The sequence below is a fragment of the Atheta coriaria genome, unplaced genomic scaffold, assembly GCF_025399875.1.
Source record: "Atheta coriaria isolate IRGN ID8LTWV9N9 unplaced genomic scaffold, Caltech_Dcor_3.1 hic_scaffold_3_pilon, whole genome shotgun sequence".
Lineage (NCBI taxonomy): Eukaryota > Metazoa > Arthropoda > Insecta > Coleoptera > Staphylinidae > Dalotia > Dalotia coriaria.
In genome coordinates, this window is record NW_027045445.1 from 11,404,229 (window position 1) to 11,431,619 (window position 27,391).

A 27,391-nucleotide genomic window follows, 5' to 3' on the forward strand; every position below is an offset into this window, starting at 1 on the left:
TGATTTCTCTATATTTTCATAAAAATTTCAAGCTTTTGGGAAGTTAAATTATTTTTTAATTCAAAACACAAAAATGTCTTAGATTTAAATTAAATTATTAAAACAATTTAATTACACGCATCAGTAGGCTATTTATTTAAAAGAAATTTGCAACTCTTTTTATTATATCATAAAATACGTGACTAAAATGAAACTTTTAAGCATTTAAAAAAAACATGGACCCAGAAGCATATTAAAAATCGCTATTTTACGTATCATTTCAAAATCTTTTCTTTAACCCTTCACTTTTCACCAACTAATGATAAAATCAAACTAACAAATAAACAAATCATCAAAATAGTAAATAGTAAAAGTTAAATCGATAAAAACTTGCGAATTTGTCCTGATTTGTTGATTTGATGAGTTTTCATGATTTTACGCTGTCCATCAACACAGGAGAAACTTTTTTTAAACTCGTGATTCAACTTTTAATACTTTTTGGAGTGAAAGATTGAAACATCAAAACTATGCCTTAAAAGTTCTTAATCCTGACTAAACAAGATCATGAGATAGCAAAAAAAACGTCTACTTCACTGCAAATGAAAAGAAAATGATTAAAGAGTTTAAAAAACGATTGGTTCCGCCTTAAATAAATCGTTAGGCACTATTAGAAACAGTTTTAACTTGTTTATTAGCTATTATTAAGTTTATCAAAGTGAACGATCAGAGTGTAGCGTATAGTAAACACCTACAAGTTGTATAAACAATATAAACATTTTGCACGATTTTTGCAGTGAGTTGAAATGAAAAGTACCAACATAATGAAAGTTAAAATGTGCAAATAATACAAACTATTTAAAAAATATGAGTATATATGAGATTTTTAATTTAATAATGGCATTTGTACTATTTATAAAAACACTTTTACGCCTGAAGTTAGACAACCAACATTGCAACACCGCTAACATTAATAAAAAAACTTTCGGTTACAACAAAAGCCTAAATCACTGAACTTAAAAGTTCAGAAAATACCCAAGGCGGTAAGAAAAGCGTATCATTATCGAAATTGAAACATTAGTCAGAAGATAAAAGCAAAAAAACGAAATCACTGCACTCGTCTAAATGCTAAAACATGAAACGATGAAACACATTTCACTTTGTTCCGATTTAAACCTTTATATCAGATCGAAATACTGCAAAACTCTCTCGATTTTCTTCGTCTCTTCCTTTTGCTATTCTATAATGTAAATTACAAAATTGACAATCGCACATTATTCATATTTATGCACATTGCAAGACACTTATTATAATTTGATATTTAAACTCTTTCTGTCAGGACAAAATGTCTTCGGATTAATATATTAACATATTAAGTTCAGAAGAGAATGCACGAGAATTTCTTAGCGATTCAACAAATCAATTTTTCCCTGTCATATTGTCACATTGTCGTAGTTGGTTCCTCGTTTTCTATTTTGCATATCTGCATGTTTTCAAAATGATAATAAATTTTATTACATATTCATCTTTAAGATTTTTAAACATTCTCTACTTCGAATTATTAACAATCGTGATAGGTGACAATTTGTAATGCAAATATTGTTCATGTTAGACGATTTTCTCTCTGTTTTTACTTCCGATTATCTTGTATAGTGCCTATTGTCACGTTGATGGTTTCATTTCCACTTACATTTGCATATTCATAAGTTTAAACTGAACAATCAATGCATTTCGACATTTAAACGGTGATAAAATAGAAAACAGCATTGTTTGGACAAGTTAAGATATTTTCTCTTAATATGCAAAATATCCATGTCTACAATGAGATAAATGCATCACAGTTCACATTTAGACAGATTTAGTAATAAATCTATAAAATTATTAACTTATTTTTTGTATAAACCAATAAATAATGCATGAATTTCCTGTTTTCACAAATTTCACTAAATTTAAGGCTTGGTAAATTGACATTTTATTACAAAATTCACAAAAAGGTGTAGCAGTAATATATTGCTGATTTTGTGCAACTTATGCAACCAGTTTTACACTACCAAAACACATCCTCAAAACAATTGTGATATTTAATGGTTAAACACACAATTAATTCGTAATACACACATAAATCTTCGCACACCTTAATTCGGCACGATTACCGTAAATATCTTCGTGCAACTTTGTTTTACTACCGAAATAAAAAGCGGTTTAAAGTTTATAAACACGTACGTTGGGAAAATTTTGTATTGGAAACATCTACAAACAATTTAACAATACACGTATCATATCACAATGGGCGTAAAAGTAATGATAGGTGCAGACGTGCTCACATCGTAATAACCACCTCTTAGCACAATAATTAAAAGGCCACAAAAAATTATATCAGTTTACTACCGAGTGTTGCAAAATATTTATGACGATTGCAATAGTAAAATGTTGTTTTTACGTTTTAAAAACACACTTAAAGCAATAAATCTCTATGATAAAATCAAACGATGAGAAATTTTCGTGCAGCGAATAAATAATTAGACTCCTGTTGAAATTATGAGAGTTGAAATAATTTATTGTTTACGTATGCAAATTTTAAGCAAATTAAACGCGTATGAAATCATTTTCTTACTTTCTTTGCGTGTTTAAAACAGTTTGGTTTTTGTTTTATTTTGATATTACAGTTACGATCGCTATTGTTATTTAATAAGATCGGTTGCACCCTTTCATCGCGCTCAAAGGTACAGAATCACTTTCATCGATGCTTTCACAATTACAGTTTGAGTTTTTTTTTTCTGCTATTAAACGAACAATAAGCTGCACAATCATTACTCTCACATTGAAATGTAAATTTTACGCCTAAATGTATGCAATTTATGTTTGTTTATTTGCGTGGGTATGCAACCAAAGTTACGCAACCAATATATCTTTATTTTTTACCTTTGCAGCAATAAATTAAACTAATTAACTTAATTAATTATTTAACTAATTAATAATGATGTGAAGCGACTGCACGTGATTGACGTGATCGCATTATTTGTCCCACAGTGCAACGGAAACGCATTCACTTTGTTCGATACGTGCTCGTTAGTGGGTTTTAAATTTGTTGTCTGTTAAACGGTAAATGGAAACGTAAACGCGCAGTGTTAAATGAACCGTTGGTTAATTGCCGATACAACTAATACGGGCGAGAAATTACGAAGAAAATTGATCATTGAAGATTTCACACTTGATAATAGCCGAGACTGATGTTCAAACGTAACGAATTGATGTCGAACCAAAACAAAAACCACAAGAATAAGAAATAATGATGTGAAGGCAACAAAAGCGAAGATTATAATAATTTATTTAAATAAAAATGCAAATTCAAGAATAAAAGAAATGGAAAGTGTTAGAAAATTATTATAAATAACACTAGAAAACAATAAATGACAAAAAACACCATTACTTATGCAACCCAAATAACATATGACTACAATTGCATTTAATTATCAAGTACAAAAGTTAATAATTAAACATTTTCAATACACGCTTAATAAATTTAATAAACCAGTCGAATTAACAACTTAATTGAACATGAAACAAGCCAAAACTTGTGATAAACTCGTAAATTTCATACAAGTTTTCGCTTGTTATTCAAATGAACACTTTTAAAACGCCTTTTCACTACGCTATTCTAAACTTAAAAAAAAATAACAACATAGAATCACGAAGAGATAGCTTTCGACGAGTTCCGCACCCTGATTCTGGTTTCGACGCGTCGAAATTGATTCATTAAATTCGCGATACGTTTGTAGTTACTACCCAGACAAGATCAAACACAGCGATAAGGAAACGATCGAAATCATCGATCGATGACTATGAAACTATGAAAACCAAAGAGAGTGAAATGAAATTGATTCCGAGTGAGTATCGACAGCAAACGAGAAACAAACGCTCGCGGCGAGAATTTGATTTAGATCGCAAGCACTGTGATGAAATGCAAATTTTAAATTCGCCAACTATTCAAATCATTCAATATTCGCACTAAGGAGAATGAAGTGAAATGGTAACAGTCCGTCACGACTTGCCAAACAGGCTGGGCAATAAAAGAAGTGAAAAAAATGCGATAAAGATTAATTTTTAGCAGGTTCTTGACTTCCAATGCAAATATTGTTAATATATTTGTTTATGAGAGTCAATAAACTTGTTTCGTTCCAGTATTACGAATAGGAACAATGTTTTAAATTTTTTTATGGTTTTAAAAGAAAGTAAAACGTAAAAGGCACGAAATGAATGTTTTAAGTGCATATTTGGTTGCATATCTTTTGGAGAATTGATACCATTTGAATTTATTAAGTCAGTTTAAAGATTAATGGCTTTTAGGCCCACACACAATGATTACACTGCTTTGATTTACTTTTTAGTGATGTTTATAGCACGCAGTCGTCGAAAAAAGAAAAAGTTCGAAACGTATCGAATGATAAATTACTTCCAAATGTAAAACATAAAACACCTTAAACAAATTTGTGATTTATTTGAAACACATCACATCAATGGATACAATACGTGCAATTATCGTTTGAATAATGATTGTTTTTTTATTTTCTGTCCGTTTACGTTTGAGTCTGAACTAAATATGATAAATACGTCTACTTTCACCCAAAGTCATAAGATTCAATAAATTATATTCGTAATATTCACTGTAATTATTTGCATGTTTAAAGATTTTTCGATTCTTCATGCGAATATTTATGGCTTTTATAAAATTTGCTTAGATGTATAACGTATACTCGTAAGTACAAGCATAACGATGGATAATGAACGGAAATCGATAGTCTTGTACTCTATAACAATCATTATTGTAGAAATTGTAATACATTGGATACAGCAATAGATCATGTTGTGTGGTTTGAGAGTAATTGAAAATTTTCAGTATTCAAGTGATGAATAAACGATGAATAAACTATCAAATATCACAGGTTTCTCATGATTCTACGAGTTCAATAGAAGATTAAATTACAGCAAATTATTAACAGATATTAATGATGGTTTTAAATGTTTTGTATGGGATATGTGCATTTAAATAGGCAACCAAATCTACAATAGTATGATCAATTCACAGATTATATAAAATCAGAATCCTGCACGAATATTTTACATTTATTCAAGTTACATTAATCTTAAAATCTAAAGAAATTTACAAACTAAATGGATGAGTATCAATTTAATAACTTTTACTTACTGATTCAACTAAAGTAACATTTATACATATGGAAATGTTGAATTAAATGTTAAATTGTTTGTATGTTACTCTTTCTGGCAGAAACCTCTGAAACAATTTTGATAAATTTTGCTATAGAGTTATTGTTGATCAGAGAAATGCTAATAGAATACTTTTTGTTGCAAACATATAATTTAAAGAGTTTTTAATACGAGATTAAAGTTGACAAACTAGAAATTTATATTCAAAACATTAAAATATATGATTTGTCTATTTTTAAAATAATTTTAACGCCATTATTTGATTTAAAACTATAAAATTGACATTTAAAACCAAAAATAATAATTTATTCTATCCACCGAAGAAACTTTATCGATGTTCAACTTTAACGTTTACTATTTAACATTTCCCTAGAGTTATACCCAATATTATGAAGACATTCTACTATTTAACTATTAACTCTTCATGAAGTAATCAATAAATTCGGTTTCTTCGGATTTCTTAAACCAAAACAATTTATGAAAATAACATGAAATTACTTCCGGGCATTATATACGCATACATGCTGTGCACAGCATATATGCATATGGATATCAATTATTATCTTTTACTCTACCACTATAATATATTTATCGCGTCACGCGACATTCGGGACGGGAGTCGAATGTCGTTCTATCGGCCATGAATCACTTGGATTGAGGATGGAGGAACCGAACAAATTTCTAAATGTCAACCGTAGCGGACTGACTTATCGGCGAGCGATAGACGACAAACGACACACGACTCACTAGTAGTAAATGTAATGATAGAAACAAAAAAAAAACAATATAAATTAAATGTTTAAAAACTAACGCTTAACAATTAATGAAATAATTTACAGTAAAATTGATGGTGCCCATTTCCCCAATCAATTTTATTGCAAGAGTAACAGTAGTAAATGTCTAACTAATTATATCTTCGTTTAATACTAAAAGTTAACAGACGTTACTAGATGCTTAATGTATCTTTATGTTTCTTGGCATTGTTAATTACTGTAGCACATAATGTTTGGCTTAAAAGCTCTTTTTGTGTAATTTTCGCATGTGCAATATACATATAATATAAGAGATGCAATTGTACTTACAGGAAGTTATCTTTTCAATTAATAGATTAACGGGAAACTCACCTAAAACAAATAAAGTGAAAAATTTAGTTAATTGTTCGTTAATAATTAGTTACATAAGTTAATACATAAAAATGTGAGTGCTAAATACTTATATTTATATGATTATTATTATATGTACTTGAATGAACATTTTTATTGTTTTTAATTAATAGCTCAAAAACTAATCAACTTTTGTTACTCATTTCTACACGCATCTACTAATGGATATATTCTGGACATATTAATAAAAATATTTAATGGATAACTGTTTTTAAGCCGAAGTTATAACACATTTTATAAAATTTTAACTTTATGAAAATTTAACTTTAATTGTTTATAACTAATTGTACAAAAAACATATTAAATACTTCTGAACGCCATTAGATGCTCAATTTAATTGTAAATACATTTCTAAAAGATTTATTAGTTTACCACAAATAGTTTTCATGTTATACAGTAACAACCAAACTATTAAACTATAATATTTACACCCTTTAAGGTTACCCGCAACTATATACTACCAACATGTCTCCGATACTGTGATACTGATAAATGAATGAATTAATGGCGATTACTGTAAATTCCACAACGCATCGCAAATATGCGGTGTGGCTCGCAGGCACTTCGACCGTTTTACAGCAGGAAATACTCGCAATCGAATATTTCGAAGTTCGAGGTGCGAGCCGGCGAGTGGTCTCTCGAACGTGTGTGCATATTTAAAATTCAAGATGTCACACACCACACACGTTCACATGACCACCGCGCAAACGTAACGGTCCCGCAAGAACAACACGTCCGTGTTATAAAACCGTGAAACAACCTGTTTCAAAATAAGTTATTTCAGAATGGACGCCGTGTGATGGGAAAAATATTGGCCAATGGCAAATAGAATGTTGCGAATGTCAAATGTCATACTTTAATGCATAATTTTCTTTTGATAAAAGCAAATTTATAATGTATAAGAAGATGCAGGAATGGAAATGGGTATGATGCAATTTTAATCATAACCTCACTTGATTGCTGGCGGTTGGAATGCTGTCTTGTTTGCATAGGTAATTTTAGTTATTTATGCATAGTTGACATTATTGAAATTGCATGTGACAAATGACAAACGGAATAGAAAATTGATTTATTGCGGTATTTGCATAACGAAAAACTGTCTTTTTTATTAAAAAAAACTTGCAGACACTAGATGTCGCTAAATGTAAAACATATTAATATCTATACTATAAAAATGAATCGCAAAATATGTTGGCAATAACTCAACAACGCCAAAACCAATTTGGCCAATTCTTTTTTTAAAATGTTTGTTAAAGTCCATGGATGGTTTTTACGGGAAGAAAAATTTGAAAAATGGCCGGAAAAACTCTAAAGACAGTCCTTTCCGATAGGATAAAAGTTGCATTGAGATTCAATCATAGTTATAGTTAAAAAATTGAATCCGAGATGGCGCGCTGAAGTCCATTACTAGCAATTCTTTATAAAATTAATTTCTTTAAAATAAAATTACGAATCTCATTGATAGAATTGACAGATACTATGTCTAAAACAAGAGAGTTAAAACGAATTTAATTTTTATTAAACACTACCGAGACCAAGTCGCGGACAAAAGCTAGTAAATCAATATTTTTAATAAAAATTTAATTTTTACACATTGTTTTACATTGATAGAGGTCAACATAAAACTGTTATTTCTTGCACAATGCAAAAATCCATTTTACGTATCGACAATGCATCATTTCGGAAGACATTCAAATTTAAGACCCATGATGGATGTATCAGTTGATGCACTGATGCATTCATTATTTATACGTCTGGGCACGTCCGACCGAAAGTTTCCGACCCGCAAAAGAAAATCACTCAAAGAAGAAAAAAAGAAGAAAGAACTTTCTAAATATCGATCATGTTGGGCATTTTTGGCTGAGTCTGAGCATTCACTTTACCTTTAACAGATGGCCCAAAGCAAAAAATGCAATTTGTGCAATTTTAAGGCACAAGAAATAAAAATGCAACAAGAAAACAAAAATATCATAAGAACTCAATACCTACCCATAAAATTATTATTATATTATTGTTGATTATAACTTATTACTATTACATTTATGTTGAAGTCGCATTGACATAATAAAAAACCTAGCCAAGTAGAGCAAAAACAAACACCACAAAAACACTCACGTTTATACGCTTCATGCATCAGGAAATAAATGGCAGAATCCACGCAAAAATAGACAGGAAGTTAAATGTTAATGCAGTTTAAAACAATATATAATATTTAACTAAGCTCGTAAACGATTTGAATAACTGCAAATTTGTGCAAAACACAAAATCTAGGTTAAAATAGCCTATTTTTAAGTATAAGCAACCAAAACAACATAAAAAGTATGTTTTGTATACATGGTTGCCTAAAACTTACACAAAACTTTTAAAAATCACAAACATAAAATGTTATCACGCGTGTTAACGTGCTGATAGTAATTTCAGTCGTATTACAATGGTGATTTATTGCGTCACTTTCTTTTCCGCGTTAATAGCGTCGCAATATTGCGAAATTATTACTGGAAGAATAAAAGAAAGGGTTAAAAAATATTAATATAAGTATTTATGTGCGTTCATTCTCTTCCAATTTCCTTGTGTTTAGTGCTTTTTACAAAACTAAACGACATTTCCTTTGTGTACAAATTGTGTTTAAAAAATTTTCACACAATTTTACATAAAAAAGTGTTGAAAGCCGAATTAAAAGCTTATGTCAGATTAAAAAAAGAAAAGAATAGAATAGAGGTAAATTTGCATATTAAATGAAAAATAATTACGACTGAAAGATGTGATTGAATGAAATTGAAAGTGTTTAAACAGTATGAATTCCACTAATAACAAGGACTGGAGGCGTCTTGGGCGTTCGTAATGAAACACAAATGAAACGTCAATTAAACCTCATTACTCGCCATAATTGCGACAATTAAGCGGTGTATTATTTACACACACAAAATCAGCATCCTGTCTGGCGATCGTCTGGCGTTGTCTAATTTCTATCATTTCGACGAGTGGGAAAAGTCTAACTGCTTTTATTTATTTTGTTTACAATCATTTTTTGCTTCTTTTCGGCACTACTCAAATTTCGTACCGCATTGTTCTCGTAATAATTACGTCCGTACACATACTCCGCGTAAATGGTTAAGGAAAAAAAACTACACATATGAAACTTTTTTCGAGTTTTGATTGAATGAATGAATAGCAAAAAACAGGTGAGTGAAGTGAGAGGTTTTTCTTTCATTAAAAGCACTTTATTGTTCTCGCTTCCTTTCGTCCACGCACGAAATAAATTAAATTTAAAAAATAAATGCTGAATGTAGAGTAATATGAAATCTTTCTCTTGATTGCTGTTTGCTGCTTTGTTTTGTGTGATCAATGAGGCAGAATTTAATTAAAAGTAGGGTGACTGCACCAGTAATACACCATTTAAGCGTCATTTTGAAAGTAATTTTGATATTGTGACTCAATTATTACAACAATCAGTGCAAAAAAAGAGCTACATACTCTTTGTTTACCATAGAATCATGTAGCTTATTCCAATTTTCTTAATAGCTGTTAGGTTTCTTGTTATTTAACGATAAATGTTGAAAATCGCAATGTGCCTAAGGTTGACCAGACTGTACCAGCAGTAGACCAGACGTTGAGCCAATAGTGAACCACTTTTTTTTATGTAATAATCATCACAACTTTTCATCAGTCTACAAGTTTCAAGTAATACTTAAATGCTACAGGGCTTATAATGTTATTAACTAATTTAAGAACTAGATAATTATCAAAATTTCGCATCACTTACACAAGCGTCATAACTATAACACAATATTTATGAATTAACTTGAATCAAACAATATAAAATAAATCAAAATAAAAAGAAAACAATAAAAGTACTTCTGGAAAAATGATTACTTATTATTATATTTACTTTATTTTATTTGTGATCGTACTGTGGGGTATGTTGTATTTTCGACATATTTCCCTAATATTTGCACCTTTACTTATTTCGTCAATTGCTTTTAACTCATCTTCCTCCTTTTAGTTAAAAAAAAAACATTCTTTTTGGCAGCATTTTGTATACAAAAATGTGGGTGGTCAATTACAGGAATAAACTCTTGGTACAGATATTACCAGTAGTAAACCACTGGTCTACAACTGGAACATTGTGAATAATGGTATTCTTTTTGTTATAATATTTTATTGCAGCATTATGTAAACCTACATGTAAGAGAAAAAATAAAAAAATATATCAAAAAGCTAAATCACCAATTGTAGACCAAATGGTATATTACTGGAAAATCATTCAATTCGAGTTCCAGTAGTTTACCAATGGCAATTATTGATTTAAATTAGCATTTTCAGATTAAATAAAACGTAATATTAATGCTTCACAGTGCATAGTACGCAATTGATTAGAAAAGCGGTTACAGAAATTGATATAAACAAAGATTTACACTGATTTAAGAAAACTTTCCGTCGACGTGTCGCTTATTAGAATGGCCGCTCGAAACGAAGTGCACGATTGTCGTTACGAATTTTGCTTTAAAAACTAATGTGGATGGCGTATTTGTCGGTTTTTTTTACGACTATATGATTCATAGAAGTACGACAGTTCTATCAAATATTAAAAAAGTGGCGGAAAGTTCGACAGAACGTTAATATTTTAATGTAAAAGTGGAAATGGTGCACTACTGGTGCCTGGTGCGGCACTGGTGCACCCACCCTAAAAACAATTAAAAATAATTACAAACGTACACAAATTAAATGCTGAGATGTAATAAATACCAAGAGTTTCCTATGAATAGTCGTAAATGTTAAATTAGAGTTAAGCCAAACTTTAAAATGTTAAAAGTAAAAGTAAACAAAATTAACGAAACGAATTCATAATAGAGCGAGAGCCAGTGACGGCCAGACTTTCGTCATTTTAGGAAAGATGAAATTTTGTCCATGTGTTTCTCCAACACAGGTAAGAACGATCCCCAATTATGAAACCTGGATCGTGGTTCCTTTGGCAGTTAACAGCCAACAAAGATGTACACATGATGACCTATGTTTCGTTATTTTAGCAAACTCCATTTTTGCATATTTTGTTCGTCACATTATTATAACATGCGCTGCTCATTGCCAGTCACCTGGTATGGTTCCAACCCTAGCCAGACACCCCTAAAGTATGTTTTTTTTTAACTTTTTTACTTTCGTTATATTAGGAAAGCTGAATTTGATACACATTATACAGAGAGCTATAAAACGGTGTTTTCCAGCACGCCAGACAGTTTGGTCGGTTCTATCATCCTGCCAGACGCATTGAAAGTGTTAAAAGTTGCAAAAGTTAAATTGTTTAAACATGAAATTTTCAGAAAACAGTTATCGACGACAGTGATGATTATTATTAAATATTTGTTCAAATAAAATAACTGTTCTCTGAAAATTTCATGTTTAAACAATTTAACTTTTGCAACTTTTAACACTTTCAATGCGTCTGGCAGGATGATAGAACCGACCAAACTGTCTGGCGTGCTGGAAAACACAGTTTTATAGCTCTCTGTATAATGTGTATCAAATTCAGCTTTCTTAATATAACGAAAGTAAAAAAGTTAAAAAATAATATACTTCAGAGGTGTCTGGCTAGGGTTGAAACCATAATAGGTGTCTGGCAATGAGCAGCGCATGTTATAATAATGTTACGAACAAAATATGCAAAAATGGAGTTTGCTAAAATAACGAAACATAGGTCATCATGTGTACATCTTTGTTGGCTGTTAACTGCCAAAGGAACCACGATCCAGGTTTCATAATTGGGGATCGTTCTTACCTGTGTTGGAGAAACACATGGACAAAATTTCATCTTTCCTAAAATGACGAAAGTCTGGCCGTCACTGGCTCTTGGTCTATAAGCATGGCAAGCAAATAGAAATAATTTTGTTTAAACATTATAATTATTAATATTTCCTTATAAGATATGAAAATGTCTGTCTAGAGTAGAATGTGATGATTAGAAATTAAAATTTTAACGTTTTTAAACTTCTATTTAACCTAAAACACTCATTTTACATACCGACAAACATTTACCCAGGTATTTCGTAAATGTAAACCTGAAATGTAACTTTTAAGAGGTAATTATGTTGAGATGTAATGATCCGAGTGTGTGTGAGCAGAAATTAATAAAACGCAACCTCATAACGTGATCTTGATGATCTCCGATGCGCAAATCTGGCCGTAAATTATGTTTTATGATGCAAACATTTGATAAACGCGTTTAAATTAATCGTAAATAATGTTAATTGTTTTTATCTCAGCTTATCTTGAAAAAAATATATTAAACAAATTTTATAATCGAATATTTCAGATATTAAATTAAGTATAACTGGTTGCATACATATGAAGTGTTTGATACTTATATCACAACTCAAATTAAGAAAAATAGATTTATCTTTAAATCTTATCGTAATTAACAATCAAATTGCATGAATATTAATTTTTTTCTAGTGCAAAATTTAAATTTGAAAAAATGCATCAATCTCCCGCATTATATCGCAAATAATAATCGTTAGATGCAAAATAAAGATAAGCACGATATGATGATAAATGACGCTAAACGGAATTGTGAATATTGTGTTGATAGAACCAAGATTCTGTTCACAAATGCACATTTCACAACAACGTGCAATTTGAATTCAAATTTCAATTGATATTCGCATTCACAGTTTCAATCAAGATATTCATATTCCTACGCTCATCATACGAACATATCAACTATCCACATATTTCCAACTTTACGATTACTAGTGATTGTGATTGTGATGAGTGATGACAATAACATGCAGAAGATTATTGCATGTCAAATGACATATGAAGATGCACAGTGATAATTGACACAAATGATCAACGACCTGATGATAACCATAACCATCATTTTGCATTTCTTTAAAAATCTCATACCTAAGTATCTACGCAGAGAATGTAATCATTTGAAAATAGAAATTGTGATAAACTAAAAGAAATCGAAAATAATCAAACAAAAATTTTATAGAAACGCAGTGAAATCAAGAAACTCAAAGGAAATAAAATAAAGACCAGCATTGGTAGCTAATTGTAAATAGTGCTATTAAAAAGTGCGTCTTGTTTATAGAAAAAGAAAAGAAATGAAAGAAAACAATATGACACCGAATAAGAGAATAGAGCAGATGTTGATTTTCTTTTTTTCGACTCGGAAATTAGATGAGATTGTAAAAAATATAAAAATATTGAATTTATTGGATTTTAATTGAAAATTATGTGTGTGACCTTGATTATAAGAAAGTCAATAGTTATTACTAACATAAAAATTCTTAGTATATACAGGATCAATCAATTTATATTTATAGAAATTAAAAATTTCTTCCAAAATAGTAAATTTTACAAATAATTTCGGTAAAATCACATGTATAATTGTTTTTCTGCGTAATTATAAACAAAAAACAAAAATTTGACACGTGCCTATCATAGTCATCAACATTGAAATATGATTGGAATGTAAATTCACCTTCCACGTCATTTTGTTTGATTTTGCTCGTTTATTGCTCCGTTTCTTACACGTCGTTCACTTTTCAAACATCTCAAACATTCAAAAAGCCTCGTATTCACATATTCACTCATTTCGATCGGTTCACGTGTGTTTGCTCAGTGTATTCATCGCATTCCGCGCACTTTTCTCTAAACTTCCAGTCATTTTGTTTGCGATCGTTTTGTTTTATTGTTTCATTCTCACACTCGACTCGCAATCCGTTCGGTTTCGTTTTCATTTACGTTCTTCGACTTCTCCATTTCGATTTCATTACACTTTACTCTAGCTCAAGACAGACGTTTGAGTGATAGATGAGAATAATAGTTAAGATTCGTGATGAAGATGAAACACAAACGCATCGAGACGAATTGAAACGTAGAATGCGAAATAAAAACGAAACAAAAAACGTGAACAGATGAATGACAAGTCATGAAAAAGAGTCATAATATCTTTATGATATTTCTCTGTATGAATGTGTCTAATCCGAGTCTTATATTATAGACCATCAACATTTTTGACATTTAAAATTCCACACCGTCTGATGTAGAAAAATATTTACAACATGCGATTAGACTAATTTTATGTATTAATTCTTTTCTGCTTCATTAATAAAGGAAACGTCATCATCGTCACGTCCGGTAGATAATAAAAAGCTAACAATATAAAAAAACTATCAAACAAGTGCTTATCGTTGTCTTCAATCGCTATGTGTCGCTTTGCAGCATTTTTACATTCTAGTTTAATTATTGCGACGGATGCCAAAACGTTATACACTTTATAAACGCTACAAGATTAATGTAGGCGAATTCATTGAGCTTGTTATTTGCGGTTGTAGTTGTAGATGTAAACTGAGGAAATTTGCATAATTGCTAACGCGAATATAAATCTTACTCGATTTCAGCAAATAGCGGAAGAGTTACATGAGGAAGAAAATAAAATTTGCAAAACCCACAAGTTCAAGGTGAAGATTAAAACTTAGTTATTAAGTAATTAATTTTTTTTTGTTTCATATTTGTGTTGTAGTCTTGTTATAGATAAAGTTATTAATTAATATCTCGGACACTGACGAAGTTACAGTTACGATTTTTTCAAAAATAAATTAAGAATTGAATAGCTTTTTTAAAAATATTTAGGTTATGTTAATTTAATATTTTTGCAAAAATTTATTAACAAATAATTTCAGATTTTCTAAATATTCAAAAAAGATTACTAAATGTATTGTAACTGTTTATTGAAAAGAGTAATCTGCAAAATTTTTGCATGAATAGATACAGAATTTAGTTATTATTTCTCGAAAATAATATTAAATAATTAATAAGTTTATGAATTATGAATTATGAACAAAGAATTATAAAAACACGTCCCGTATGAAAATGTGAATACTTTGCTTTATTTCTCAAATACTACTTAAAATAAAATAAAAAGCTTCCCAAAAATGTATTGGGCATTAAATTCTACATATAAAATCATAAAATGGTGTTCATAGTATTAAAAAAACAAAATGTTACGAAAAATTAAAGTTATTAAAACTGAAGTGGAATAAAAAAACTTTTAGTAGAATTAAATAAAAAGTCTTATAAAGTTTAAAATGATAAATTTAAAAATAAAATCTTTTGAAATTTATATAAAGAATTTAATACTGAATAGATTTGTAAAAGAATCATAACTATAACTTAATTAGTTTAAAAGTTATAAGCAAATAACTATAACTATAAAAATAGTAAGCCAAGTAAGGACAATCCGCATTTTTTTCAGAGTTCTTAATATTATGCAAGACCTTCCAATTCCCACACACATATTTTCCTTTTTTTCTTTCTATTCTATTTATTATCACTCCAATAAAACATATTTATTAACTAGGAGGTACCTACTTAAATGCATATATAATAATTTCTGGCTTTGAATTATGTCCAGATCCAAAGCAAAAGATAACATTATTTGCTTTTAAAATCTAAATAATTTACTAGGAGTAATTAACTCGTGGGTATAGAAAAGTCTAGTTAGCACAGTGGAATGTGTGCAATATTTAAGTGCACTCTGAGAAACGTCCATGAATAAATGAATGAATGAAACGCGATGTATGAGACGAATGAAATTGATGATGAAACGTCGGAAAGGTGTCGCTGTAGTAATGACGATCTTAATGCTTATAATTACAAAACGCAAATTACAATTGCATTCAAAGCGATCGCACTCGTGAAAATACAATAGGAAGACATAACAAGGTGAGAATTTCCAGATTGGAAAAATATGACAGTTACATAAGTCACATAACCATAATTACTCGCAAGATATGTTAAATTGGTTGCCTAGATAACAAGCGGATGACTCATCATATTTTATCAACGTATAAAAACGTTATTATAAGTAAAAATAGTTCTGCTTCAAAGTATGTTCATATCTTTATATTATTACAATCATAAAATAAGTACAAGTCTATTTATATTCCGCCATTATTTTATTTTATGAAAATGTTCTTTATGTAATGCGAAATAACTGCAGAAATTTATTGTTTAATCCGAACGTGACATGCAAATTTGTTGCAACTTGCAGTTTCTAGCCGTGGAAATGAATACATCGCATTGAAATGTTTGAAATGCTTCGAATGATACACACATTTCACATTTTATTCGACAAGAGACCAAGGTGAGGCCTTTATATGGTCGCTGGAACAGTAACAGCCAGCAGGAAAGAAATAAAATTATAAACAAGCAGAGATAAAATCAGCTAACAAGACTTTTACACTGCAAAACGTGCAAAAACTTGCAAATTGACTATTTCGACCATAACAAGAAAATATATCTAATTATTAACAAACGAATCTAAAAATAAAACTAAAATATGAATTTTTTACTTCCTACACATTGTAACATTCGTATATTTTTAAGATATATCATGCATGTCTTGTGTAACATGTTATGGTTCAGTGACAGATATAATAACACAAATTTAACGACGAAACAAACAAAAACATTTAGGTATATATCTTCGTTGAACCTAGAGTTTAGAAGTCATTACCACAGGAATAGAATGAAAATGAAAGTAAAAAATCATAAAAAATGAATGAAAAGTTAGAAAAATTACTTTGAACTTCCGCTGCACTTATTTTTAGTTCTTTTCAAATTTTTTCTTTCTATTTTTAACGGCGTAGTTAAAATTTAATTAGGCAACTTTTATGTCAATAGCCAATCATTTCTATAGAAAATACATATGTGTATAATGGGTTGCATAACACTAAAAGGTTCAATATCTACTAATTCTGGTATTATTCTCAAAAGCTCTCGAAGAGGCACAATAAATCATTCGGTCATCATAAAACGCACTTAACGCGCATATAACACACCATGATACGAAAATATATTGTGTGAGGTTCAAAAGAGGATATTCGTGTAATTCGGTTAATTACTCCGAGACGACTCCACTCAAACATTATAATAAACATTATTAATCGATAAAATGTTTCGAGTACGTCTTGAATTTGATATTAATGTGTTTCTGATGTTCAATCAACATACGAACATAACCTAAAAATACTGAGAATAATATAACCTAGAATTTGAAATTAAAATGATGTGATGTGTAATTTTAATTAGTTGTCAATGTTTCTTTCGTATGTTAGGTTATCTAAGGTTAGCTTTAAAATGGCACTAATTGGCAACGTGCGAAATGTGCAAATGTGCACAAGATAATCGTGATTATCGCGATCGTGAGCGTCGAATTCCGCGCGAATTCGATCTGTGGAGTCTCGCCACTTTTCGCTTGTCTGTCGTTTCGAGAATGTTTGAATTTTTTTTGGTGAAGCGAACAGCGCACACCGCCGCGCCGAGTCGTGTGACCCACGGACCTATTTCTCTATTTCTCTACATACCCACTGGACCTTTTACCGACGCACAGCATACGAATAAACCTTCACTTTAGCCCAATCAACGAAATTAATAAAATAAACAAAACAATTAAACACTACAAGTACATTCCAACCATTCTAAGCGAATTAAAATGGCCGCTGTGACCCAACTTAAAATTTTACTGCTTGTATCTAGGTATCTTAGCTGGAAGGAATGTCAGGAATGCATTTTTTACGTCTACTTCGTCGACAATGTGATTTTTTATTCGTTCGGCTCGTGGACATGCAAAACAATTTGTTACACGTCGCGCACCCGCTGTAAATCTGTTGTAGTTGAAGTGTGCCGCGCGTTTCAGCGAAACGAGTGAAATATCGATACGGACTTTTAGGTCAGCGGTGTCATAACGTCCTTATTTAATTGTTACCTGTTCATATTTCATATTGCATATATTTTACAATTTGGCACACTAGGATAATTCAATTATTCATCTTACAATAATTGTTTTCACGTCGTTGAGTTCAGATAAATAGCAATTTGTTTATGATGTGTTGATGTCGATTTACAATTAATTTATTATCTTGTTAGCTTGTTTAATAATCGAAGAAAATTTCATATTTTGAATTGTTATTATTAATTTAATCATTATAATTAGTAATTTCTCGTAAAATTAAATTTATATTGCTTTGACATTTTGACCTTTGATTTTATGGTTATGACACTTCAATTTGCACTTTGTGCGCAACGCTTTTGTTTATTTTTGTTCATTTTCGAAGATGATGTTAGGCAGCTTGAAAAAAATTACTAAAAACCAGTTGGATTCGTGTTTTACTTGTACATAAAATAAAATTAAGTAAACCTGTTAGGAGTGTAAGTATTTTTAGGCACATTTCGTTTACTTTCAATGTTTTTTTTTTCGTATTTCGCAGCCAAAAAACATGAAAACATTTTGCGTTTTCACTTTTCATGCAATTTTTAAGTATTTTTAGCAGATTGACACATACAAAATGACAAATCATGCAATTTAATAAGCGAAAAATACGAATGTGAGTTTGTTTGTTTATGTGTGACGCTTTCACGCAATAATCCTAAAACCAATTTTGATAAATTTTAGTAAAGAGATATTTTTGACCAAGGAAAAGCAAATAAACTACTTTTTATCGGAAAAATATAACCAAAAAGATGTAAAATAATATTTTAAAAAACGGTTTAGAGATTTAATGATAGCTATAGTTATCTAGATGGCGCTAATGTACATTATAAATATTTTTCTGCAATAAAAAGAACAATTTTAATATTTACACTCTTTAAATGCAATTATAAGATATTTTTAGAACTAATTATTGATAATTTTCTACATTTTCCGACCTATAATTATAATTACAACAATATACTTATCTTGTTACGATAGTTATGTTATTATAGAATTAAGAGCAAATACCTTGATAGATGTCGATAAAGTAAAAAAGGAAGCGGATATTTCTCGTCAAAGTAAACGCTTAGATTAATATAATGACTGCAATCAATAATTATATTTATCGAAGAAGAAATGTACATTCAATTTAATTACACTGCAATCTTAAGCAACTTAAATAGATTTAATTCGATAATCTATGCTCTAGACTTAATGATTATGTAAATATCGGTAGTAATATTGTTAAACGAGTAATTTTACTGGTTGAATAACTTTTTTCATCTTTAAATTCACACGTTAACAAAATAAAATTTCTACTACCAGATAATAATAATATTAATTAATTTCTTTTACTTTGATGCAAATCGCAATAAAATTAATATCTGATAATAAAATAATATTTAAATGAATAAATAAATTATTTGTGAAAATTATTATTTTTATCTATTACTTTATTTTAATTTGTGTTCAATGTGATAAAGTAATGATTTATTAATAAAGGCGCGATGAGTGAATAGCGAACGAGTGAAATAAAAGGCGTCTCGGTCGTTAAATATTGAAATAATTGAAATATATTTCTATCAGAGCACAACGACTCCGATAGAGATTATATTACCCAAGGAATTAATCCTAGAGCCGACTATAGAATTACTTACGTCTTGGAATTGTTTAGTTTACTTCGAGTGCCACTGTTGTAATGATTTGTTTAATTCTTTAATTGCTATTATCGTGTTTGATTAAATGCATGTTTTTATGTTATAAAATATATCACGGTTGGATGATTAAACCATTACGAGAAACAAATAAAAACAAAGTGCGTACATATTATTATAGTTATCATAAAATTATTATTAGAAAATTAGGTCTAGACTAAATATATTGGCGGTAAGAATAAAATTTTCATGTTTTTTTTAGTTATTTGCCAATAACTAGAAAACTATTTACGTTAGAATAATGATTTCTTCAAGAACATATTTAGAATTAAATTCTTTATCATAATATATAAACGTTAGTTTAATCAGATAATTCAATTAAAAGTTATAAACAATTTAGATGGAATGTTTTTTTAAATGTTAAAATCGGTAAGATTTATTATCTTTTAATTTAATATTTGTTTTATTAAATTAGCATTATCAGTTTTCGCGTGTATAAATAATAACAATAATAACTATCAGGCAGTTATCATACTAGATAAAGTCATTACTCACTAACTAATTGTTAATTGATAAAAACGTGACTCTTTCAAAAATGTAAACATACGTTCAATTTTAATAAACATAAAATTGTGCAATATTTAAACAATTTTAATTACAAACAAATATCAAAAATTATTTAAGAAAAATTTTAAGTTTTCTTCCTGATAAACTATTCGCAACTTTTCTTCATCACTAAAAAACCTTTAAATACCTAGTTGATTAATTGAAAGAATTTTGGCTAGTGCAGTTTGTTTTCACAACTTTTTAACTAAGCGCCTCATTAAATATGCGGCTATAAATAATTTCAGTCTGCGCTTTGTTTCACCCGCCACACGCCGAGCAATTTCCAAATTTTCAAGGTTTTCCAGCTAAATATAGCAACGATTTAATTTAAGAATAACTAATGTAACGACATCTTCAATAGCCAACAATTATCTACATTTAGTAAATATTTGTTATTAAAGCGTTAAAATTAAAAATCAAGGAAAAGAAAAGAAATAAAAAATAGATAATCACCGAGTACAAAATGTGTACGTAATGTTTAATCATCTGTTTACGTTTTTATAACAATCTGAAACACGATTGCAGCACGAATGAACTCTGTTCGCCGTGAATTACAGTCGTACAATTTGCACAAAAACAAAACACATAACAAACATTTTAATACCGAATGAAACAAAATAAAAATTTAAAAATAAAATTTTTATATTTATTTTTTTTATATTTAGTGGATAATTAAATATTTATTAGTGTATTCTTTAAGTTTAAATTGTTAATATAAAATTATTGCAACACCCTGTATAAAGTTTTTTGGCGCTTTGAAGATTCGCAAACCTGTGTATCCCATGAAGATGCGATTTCCGTATCGAATTGCAATATATATCAAATTGCGTCTTCCTCCATCCAGCGCTTCTTCGCGCACACACCTTGGCGCACAAAACAGAAGCCTGAAAGAAGCATCAGCGGCGTCGCGCGTCGCAATATATTTTTTGTTACATTATAGAAAAGTGGAGCCAATCGAGCGCCGCGACAACCACCTGCGGCTCGATTCTGTTGTTCATTACTTAAGTCCAAGTTTAATTGACGTGACGCTTCGCGGCTCGAAATGAATCGCGGCTTAAATAAAGCGGAAAGTCAACCGCCGCCAACGTGTGCATCAAAACACAACTAATAATTTCGATCGCTTCTTACATCATATTAAAACATGCGTTTTGTTGCGTCTTGCATGATTGAAGTTCATCAAACGGAAGAAGAAGCACACGATTAGGTTATTAGAGATTATATATTGCGCCATTCCAGCGTCTATCAACGTCCATCAAAAATCGATTCATATTAAGAAGCCTTCATCAATATGTTACCGGCTTATTAGCGGATTATAATGTCTGTCGGCGAGTGCAAAAGACTTTTGAGGCTTTGAGCGGTACATAATTGAATTAAATTGAAACATTTTAAGCAAAAGTAAAATTAAAGTGTTCAATCATCAAAGAGATATTGTGTGATTGTGTGAATGACAAAAGTTTGTATAGAAATTGAAAACATGGAGAATTTGTACGCATCGTGAAGACTTGCACTTTTGCAACATGTTATAAAAACGCATTGAACTATTATATAACAATTTGATTCAACTCAACCTGCTTTGAACTCTTCTTCTTTGAGCAATGCGCATCAATCTGATTGATGTAAGAGTTCGATCACATTTAAAATCGAACATAACCTCAATTTGATTTAAAATCGCGCACCAAATGTTCGTTGAGATAAGATTGTATATTATCGATAACTGGTTGAAATGTTGATAATGAAATTTTGAATGTCAAGTTCCAATTGGATTTACACACATTAAATAAATTAAGTTGTTTGCATAAGAAAAAAAATTAATAAAACTCACCATGCATTGTGGAATGATCCGCGCTGGAACAAATCGACTCGAAATCCTTCTTTAACTCGTCGTAGGTCGCCATCCTCGGCACATAAAATTTATATATCGCGATATAAACTACCCAAATCTGTCCTTGCGAATTGTCTTATCTGCAAACCGTTGTTTGCGCGTTTTCTTATCGACACGCGTTCTTTGCATTCAACCACGCCGCGCACAAATTTCTTGTCGATAAAACAGGGAGTCACGATGCTAGCAATTGTTTCACAGCAACAATTCAGTCGTCTCTAGCTCATTACAAATATCGATGATTATTGTAACCGTTGCAAGTGCATCAACCAAACGCGTTGTACGCACAGCAACGTTTTGCTTCAATCAGTTTAAAAGTCAATTTAAAGTGTTAAGCGTGTCCATGTTGGCGCAATGAATACAATATTCACGTTTAATTAAATGATTGTTGAGGGTTGAGTACTTGCAGTTTGGATGCGGTGTGGTCAAGTGTCGAAGCACATGGTCGGAAACGGGCTGCAGTCAGTCAGGTATGCGTGAGCGGCGATGAACGTTAGTGAAGTGTGGCGGAGTGCGTTCGCGCTCAGGTGCAAGATCTTCGGACGCGCGCAGCGTTGACTCGCGTTGAAAAAGTTTAGCGCGCGCGCGGCATGCGCGTTGTGTTCAGCCGGTCGGTTCGCGCGCACACTCAGACGCAAACTGGCTTGGCGTACGAAACGAACAGCGAACGGCTACGACTACTCAACCTGGTCGTTGCGTGTAGGTAGGCGCAAGTTGCACTCGTGAAATATTAAAACAGGATTACTACACGAAGGACTTTATGGGTTTCAAGTCCAAATAAAAAATTTCAACGAGTAATTGCTTACACTTCACAAACAATCACAAAGCATGAAATTAATTTATGCATTTCTGTGATACTTCTTTTATAATTTCACTAATTTCACTGAAAATGAGAAAATTAGAGCAAATTTTTTTTACTTTTGTTTTCACTAAAATCAATCAGATTGGGATTATCTAGCAACAACTTACATTATAACACATCCAAAACAACACACATACACGTTTCGTTGTCTCGTGCGTCTGCTAACTCGTATCTTTAGCAAGAATCGTTGAATAAAAATGTGAACGAACTCTTACCGGTTGATGCAAAAGCTTGCCAATATTTTCGACAACTTTCGCCACGCAAGTTCACAGCCACTCTCATCCACTCTCGAACGCGTGTGCTAATGCAAATAAAGAAATTAATAAGTCGTTAATTATATATCCAATGTAAATATGTACTTCAAATGTCTTAAGCGTCACAAAAATTATTTATAAAAAGTTAAAAATTAAGAAAATATTAAAATGAATCTATTAAAACTAGTCTGAATCAGATTCGGTCGATGCTAATTCTTGAATGGTATTTCCATTTGTTTTATCATGACACACTTGAAGTTCTTGTGATTCTGCGATGTTTGACTCTTCGTTATTTTCGGAATTTAACAAGAGTGTAATTTTAGTGTTGAGTTTGATGATATTCGCTGATACTTTTGAATCACGAAGTCTCTGCAACAATAATTAATTTAATACAAGTTGTGAAATTGCAATATTTAATACAAAAAAGTCAAAAATTGTAGTTTATAAATTTGAATACAAGCAAAAACTGTACTTACATCTCGTAAATCGTCCAACTTTTCAACCAAATCGCGAAGTTCTTCTTTATCATTTGAAAATTTCAATAACAACATTACTTTCGAAAAAACAGCGTTGTTCACATTATTTGGTTTGTCACGAATTTCCTTGATGAAAGCAAGTGCTAATGTATGATGGATTTCCAACCCCTGCAAATAAAGCATAATTAATTTAATTTTCCAACATTTTAAATTGTTTCCAATTGTTATACATTTTCATATTGACTGCAAATCTCAAACAAAAGTCTCGCAAGAGGATCAATGTCCACGTTTGACAGAGGACTGTTATGTGGCGCTTTCAAGATGATTTTTAAAGCTGGAATTATTGCTTTCTCCAGCTGAGTCGATGAATTCGGAATGTAGGGAAGTTTTCCCAAAGTTATTCCAATATATTGTTGCAATTTAATTGATTCAGGTTCTATAAAACACAATTATTTGTATTAAACCAAGAATTTAAATATGTTCATCACTCTCAACTTACCTGAACACGTTGGCAACACGAATTTAACTATTAAACGTGAGATTACCGCATGAGAGTAAATTCGTGACGTTAAAACAAAGTTACAAATACCACGACAGGCCAATTCTTGAAGTTTTACATTCTACAATTAAATCAGATTAAAATTACAATATAACTTGAAATATTTACACTTACTTCATCATTGAAAATCTCTAAAATTTCTTTGATAATTCCTGATAGTGAAATGCCTCCGGAAAACACTTCGTGATCTTCTTCACTGACCAAAAGCGACTCTGCATGGCTCGTGTCTGCTGCAGTATTGTTATTCGCCAATAATTTCGTACCAAACAACATTAATGAATCCACAACGATGCCGATACAAATCCAAACCAAATCCGCTGGTGGTGGATTCTGCGCATTCCTATTATGCGTCATTATGATGGCGCAGCAAGTAGGAAGCGCAATCTTGGCCGTGTGCTCATCCAGAGTGCAACACAGGGCTAAACATCTCATTGCCAGAATTTTCACAGACATATTAGTCGAAAGAATCATTTCATCGATAACATTCACTTTAAATGTGGCAACAATCGAATTTAACGTGCGGATTTTCGATGAAGTCAAAAAGCCAGCCATAATCGTCAGTACCTTTTTCATTAAAATGGGATCTTGTACTTTTTCACGCCGAGTTTGGCTGTCGTGTTCAGTTTCTTCTTCTTCTACAACACTTTCTTCGAGTGTTTCCGGTATTTCTTTTGGTTTGATGTTCAATAACTCTTTGAATTCTTGTTTGGCTGCGTCTACAAGCGGTTTCAATTCGCTAGCTTTTAAATAATCTTGTCTGCGAACGGCTTCCTCCATTTCACCCTCTAACATTACACATTTCAGCTTCAGTTTGTTAATAGCTTGTTCTTCTTGCATAGTATGAACTACTTGTGGAGGAGGTAGTTGGAGTTCTTCAACTGGAGCTTCGGTCACTTTAGTAACATTCGCAATACTTGATAATTCAGTAGCGTTTTTCCCGTCGTCAGGATCTTGTGAATACATTAAATCTCCGGTAATATCACAAATATATTTGGATTGATCGTTAATACTCGGAAGAACAATAGTTAAATTCTCAATCATAACTTTAACCACTTCCAGGTCCAGATTGTATGTTTTCAAAATTCTTTCAATTAATGCACACATTGTTTTCTTACAGGAAATATCAACATAGTTGTAATCCATAGTCAAATGAAAGAGTTGTACCAGAATAAATTTAAATTCCAGGTGGGCATTTGTATATTCTTCATTAAGATTAATTTTGTTTTGACTATAGATGCAATATCTTCAAAAAATCATTCAAGTAATTACTTAAAACATCTCATTACAATAAAATTAATCATGTTAAATACTCACTCTTCAATGTACTGACAAAGTTCAGGAAGCTGTGGTGCATAATCCTCGATGGCAGTGCCATTAGTCCTCCGTAAATGTTGAATGAACAAACGCCAGAACAAAGCAGAATCATAGTTGAGATTCTCAAACTCAATCAGCTTCTTATCATTCAGTGTAAGAACTTTAACCAATTCCTCTGCAGGACGAATAACAAAAAGTGTGGTGACAATATATTCGCACACAGATGTAGTCGTATCCAAATCGGTCCAAGTGGAATCAAGTCGTAATCCGCTCATATATTTTAAATAATCAAACTCATAGTGTTGTAACCATGCAGGAATCAGAACTTCAGTCATAAAAGTTTGTAATAAACGGTCTGGATCTTTAATCGCACCATGTACCAATTGTTGTTTATGAATAATCTGAATTTGTGAACATAAATATAACATTTAATGAAATTTTGATGAAATAATGTTTAAAATTGTTGTAAATACCTTAAATTTGTTGGGATACTTTGACGCACGCTTGTACACTGCTAGTTTTACTTGTATGTCAATATCTCTGCTTGTTTCAAGTAGATACGGAATGTTTTCCCTCTTCAATCCAATCTTTTCAGCGCAAACCCTCCTTACACTGGCAGATGGATCATACTCCATGTGATTGATATAAGCAGTAATAATTGGACAATGACTGTTCTCCATGTCTTGCAGGGGAGTGAGAGCAACAGCAGCGAGCATTCTTACCTTAGCAAGTTTATCCTAATAAATAAACGTATTTTTAATAAGTTACATTAAGTTTTACTTGTCAATGAAGTACTTACCTCCATTAAAGTAAGAAGACAATCTTGCACAGCATTGCAAAACTCAACAGTAACATCATACCCTATTAAATCATGGAATATTTTGCAAATAAACTGGCAAGATCTTACACGATGATTGTCTGACTCCAGGTTAGACATCTACAAAGTTCCTTTTTGGTAATATAATGCACAATGTAAGTTAAAACAAAAACTTACCTCAATTAGAAAATTAACCAAAGATGTAACAGCAGGTGCATCTGTATCTGGGTCAACATTTTTCTGATGATGATCATGAACCACAGTACAAAAGCTTGCAACAAATGCAACTGATCGATCCGCAAATGGATTTGGAAGTCTGTAATCTTGTTTTAAACATGAATGCACACATTTCTTCATACATGTCATGAATTCATTAAACTCCACATCCTGTAAGAAATTATAGAGTTGCATTATAGACTTATAGACTTAAATTAATGTTGAGTTGATATATACTTCACTCTGCATGATAGCTTTCAGTTGTTGAGCTCCCTTTGAATGCGTCGCTGAATTTCGATGTGCGTTGGTAAAAATATCAGCTATTCGCTGGAATAACATCGTGTATATTGAGCACTATACTTATAATATATAAAATATGGTTTAAAAATATTGAAGAAACACGATTCTGAAGTTCTATCTCTGTAGATTTAAAATAACGGTTTACGTTCTATTGGTTAGGTTTTTAAAAAGCTGGCGTCGCAAGCGTAAAGTGTTCGTGTGGGTTCGTAATACAACGTATTTGAATAAAATGTATTTGAAAAGCATTTATTTTATTGTATTTGCTAAAAAATTGTTAAAGTATAATATAATAATAAAGTATTTGTAAATAATTTTAATTTATATTTGTTG

General features: G+C 30.9%; 2 protein-coding genes across 2 annotated transcripts in view; both read right to left on the reverse strand.

The window, feature by feature from the left end:
- Cen (cerebellar degeneration-related protein 2-like) overlaps positions 1–22,884 on the reverse strand; it is a 55,432-nt gene extending 32,548 nt beyond the window's left edge. The window contains exon 1 of the mRNA XM_065299990.1: positions 22,207–22,884. Within this exon, the coding sequence (XP_065156062.1) occupies positions 22,207–22,279 (73 nt within the window). The 5' untranslated portion in view covers positions 22,280–22,884. The remainder of the gene's footprint in view (positions 1–22,206) is intronic.
- A 575-nt stretch (positions 22,885–23,459) lies between these two features.
- On the reverse strand, positions 23,460–27,206 carry Cap-G (Chromosome associated protein G). The gene is made up of 10 exons (XM_065299371.1): positions 26,999–27,206; positions 26,723–26,932; positions 26,528–26,665; positions 26,202–26,465; positions 25,729–26,129; positions 24,529–25,657; positions 24,355–24,475; positions 24,086–24,291; positions 23,856–24,023; positions 23,460–23,748 (listed from the first exon to the last, which is right to left on the reverse strand). The coding sequence occupies exons 1-10, from the start codon at positions 27,098–27,100 to the stop codon at positions 23,563–23,565; spliced, it is 2,925 nt and encodes a 974-aa protein (XP_065155443.1). The 5' UTR covers positions 27,101–27,206; the 3' UTR covers positions 23,460–23,562.
- Positions 27,207–27,391: the final 185 nt, after the last annotated feature.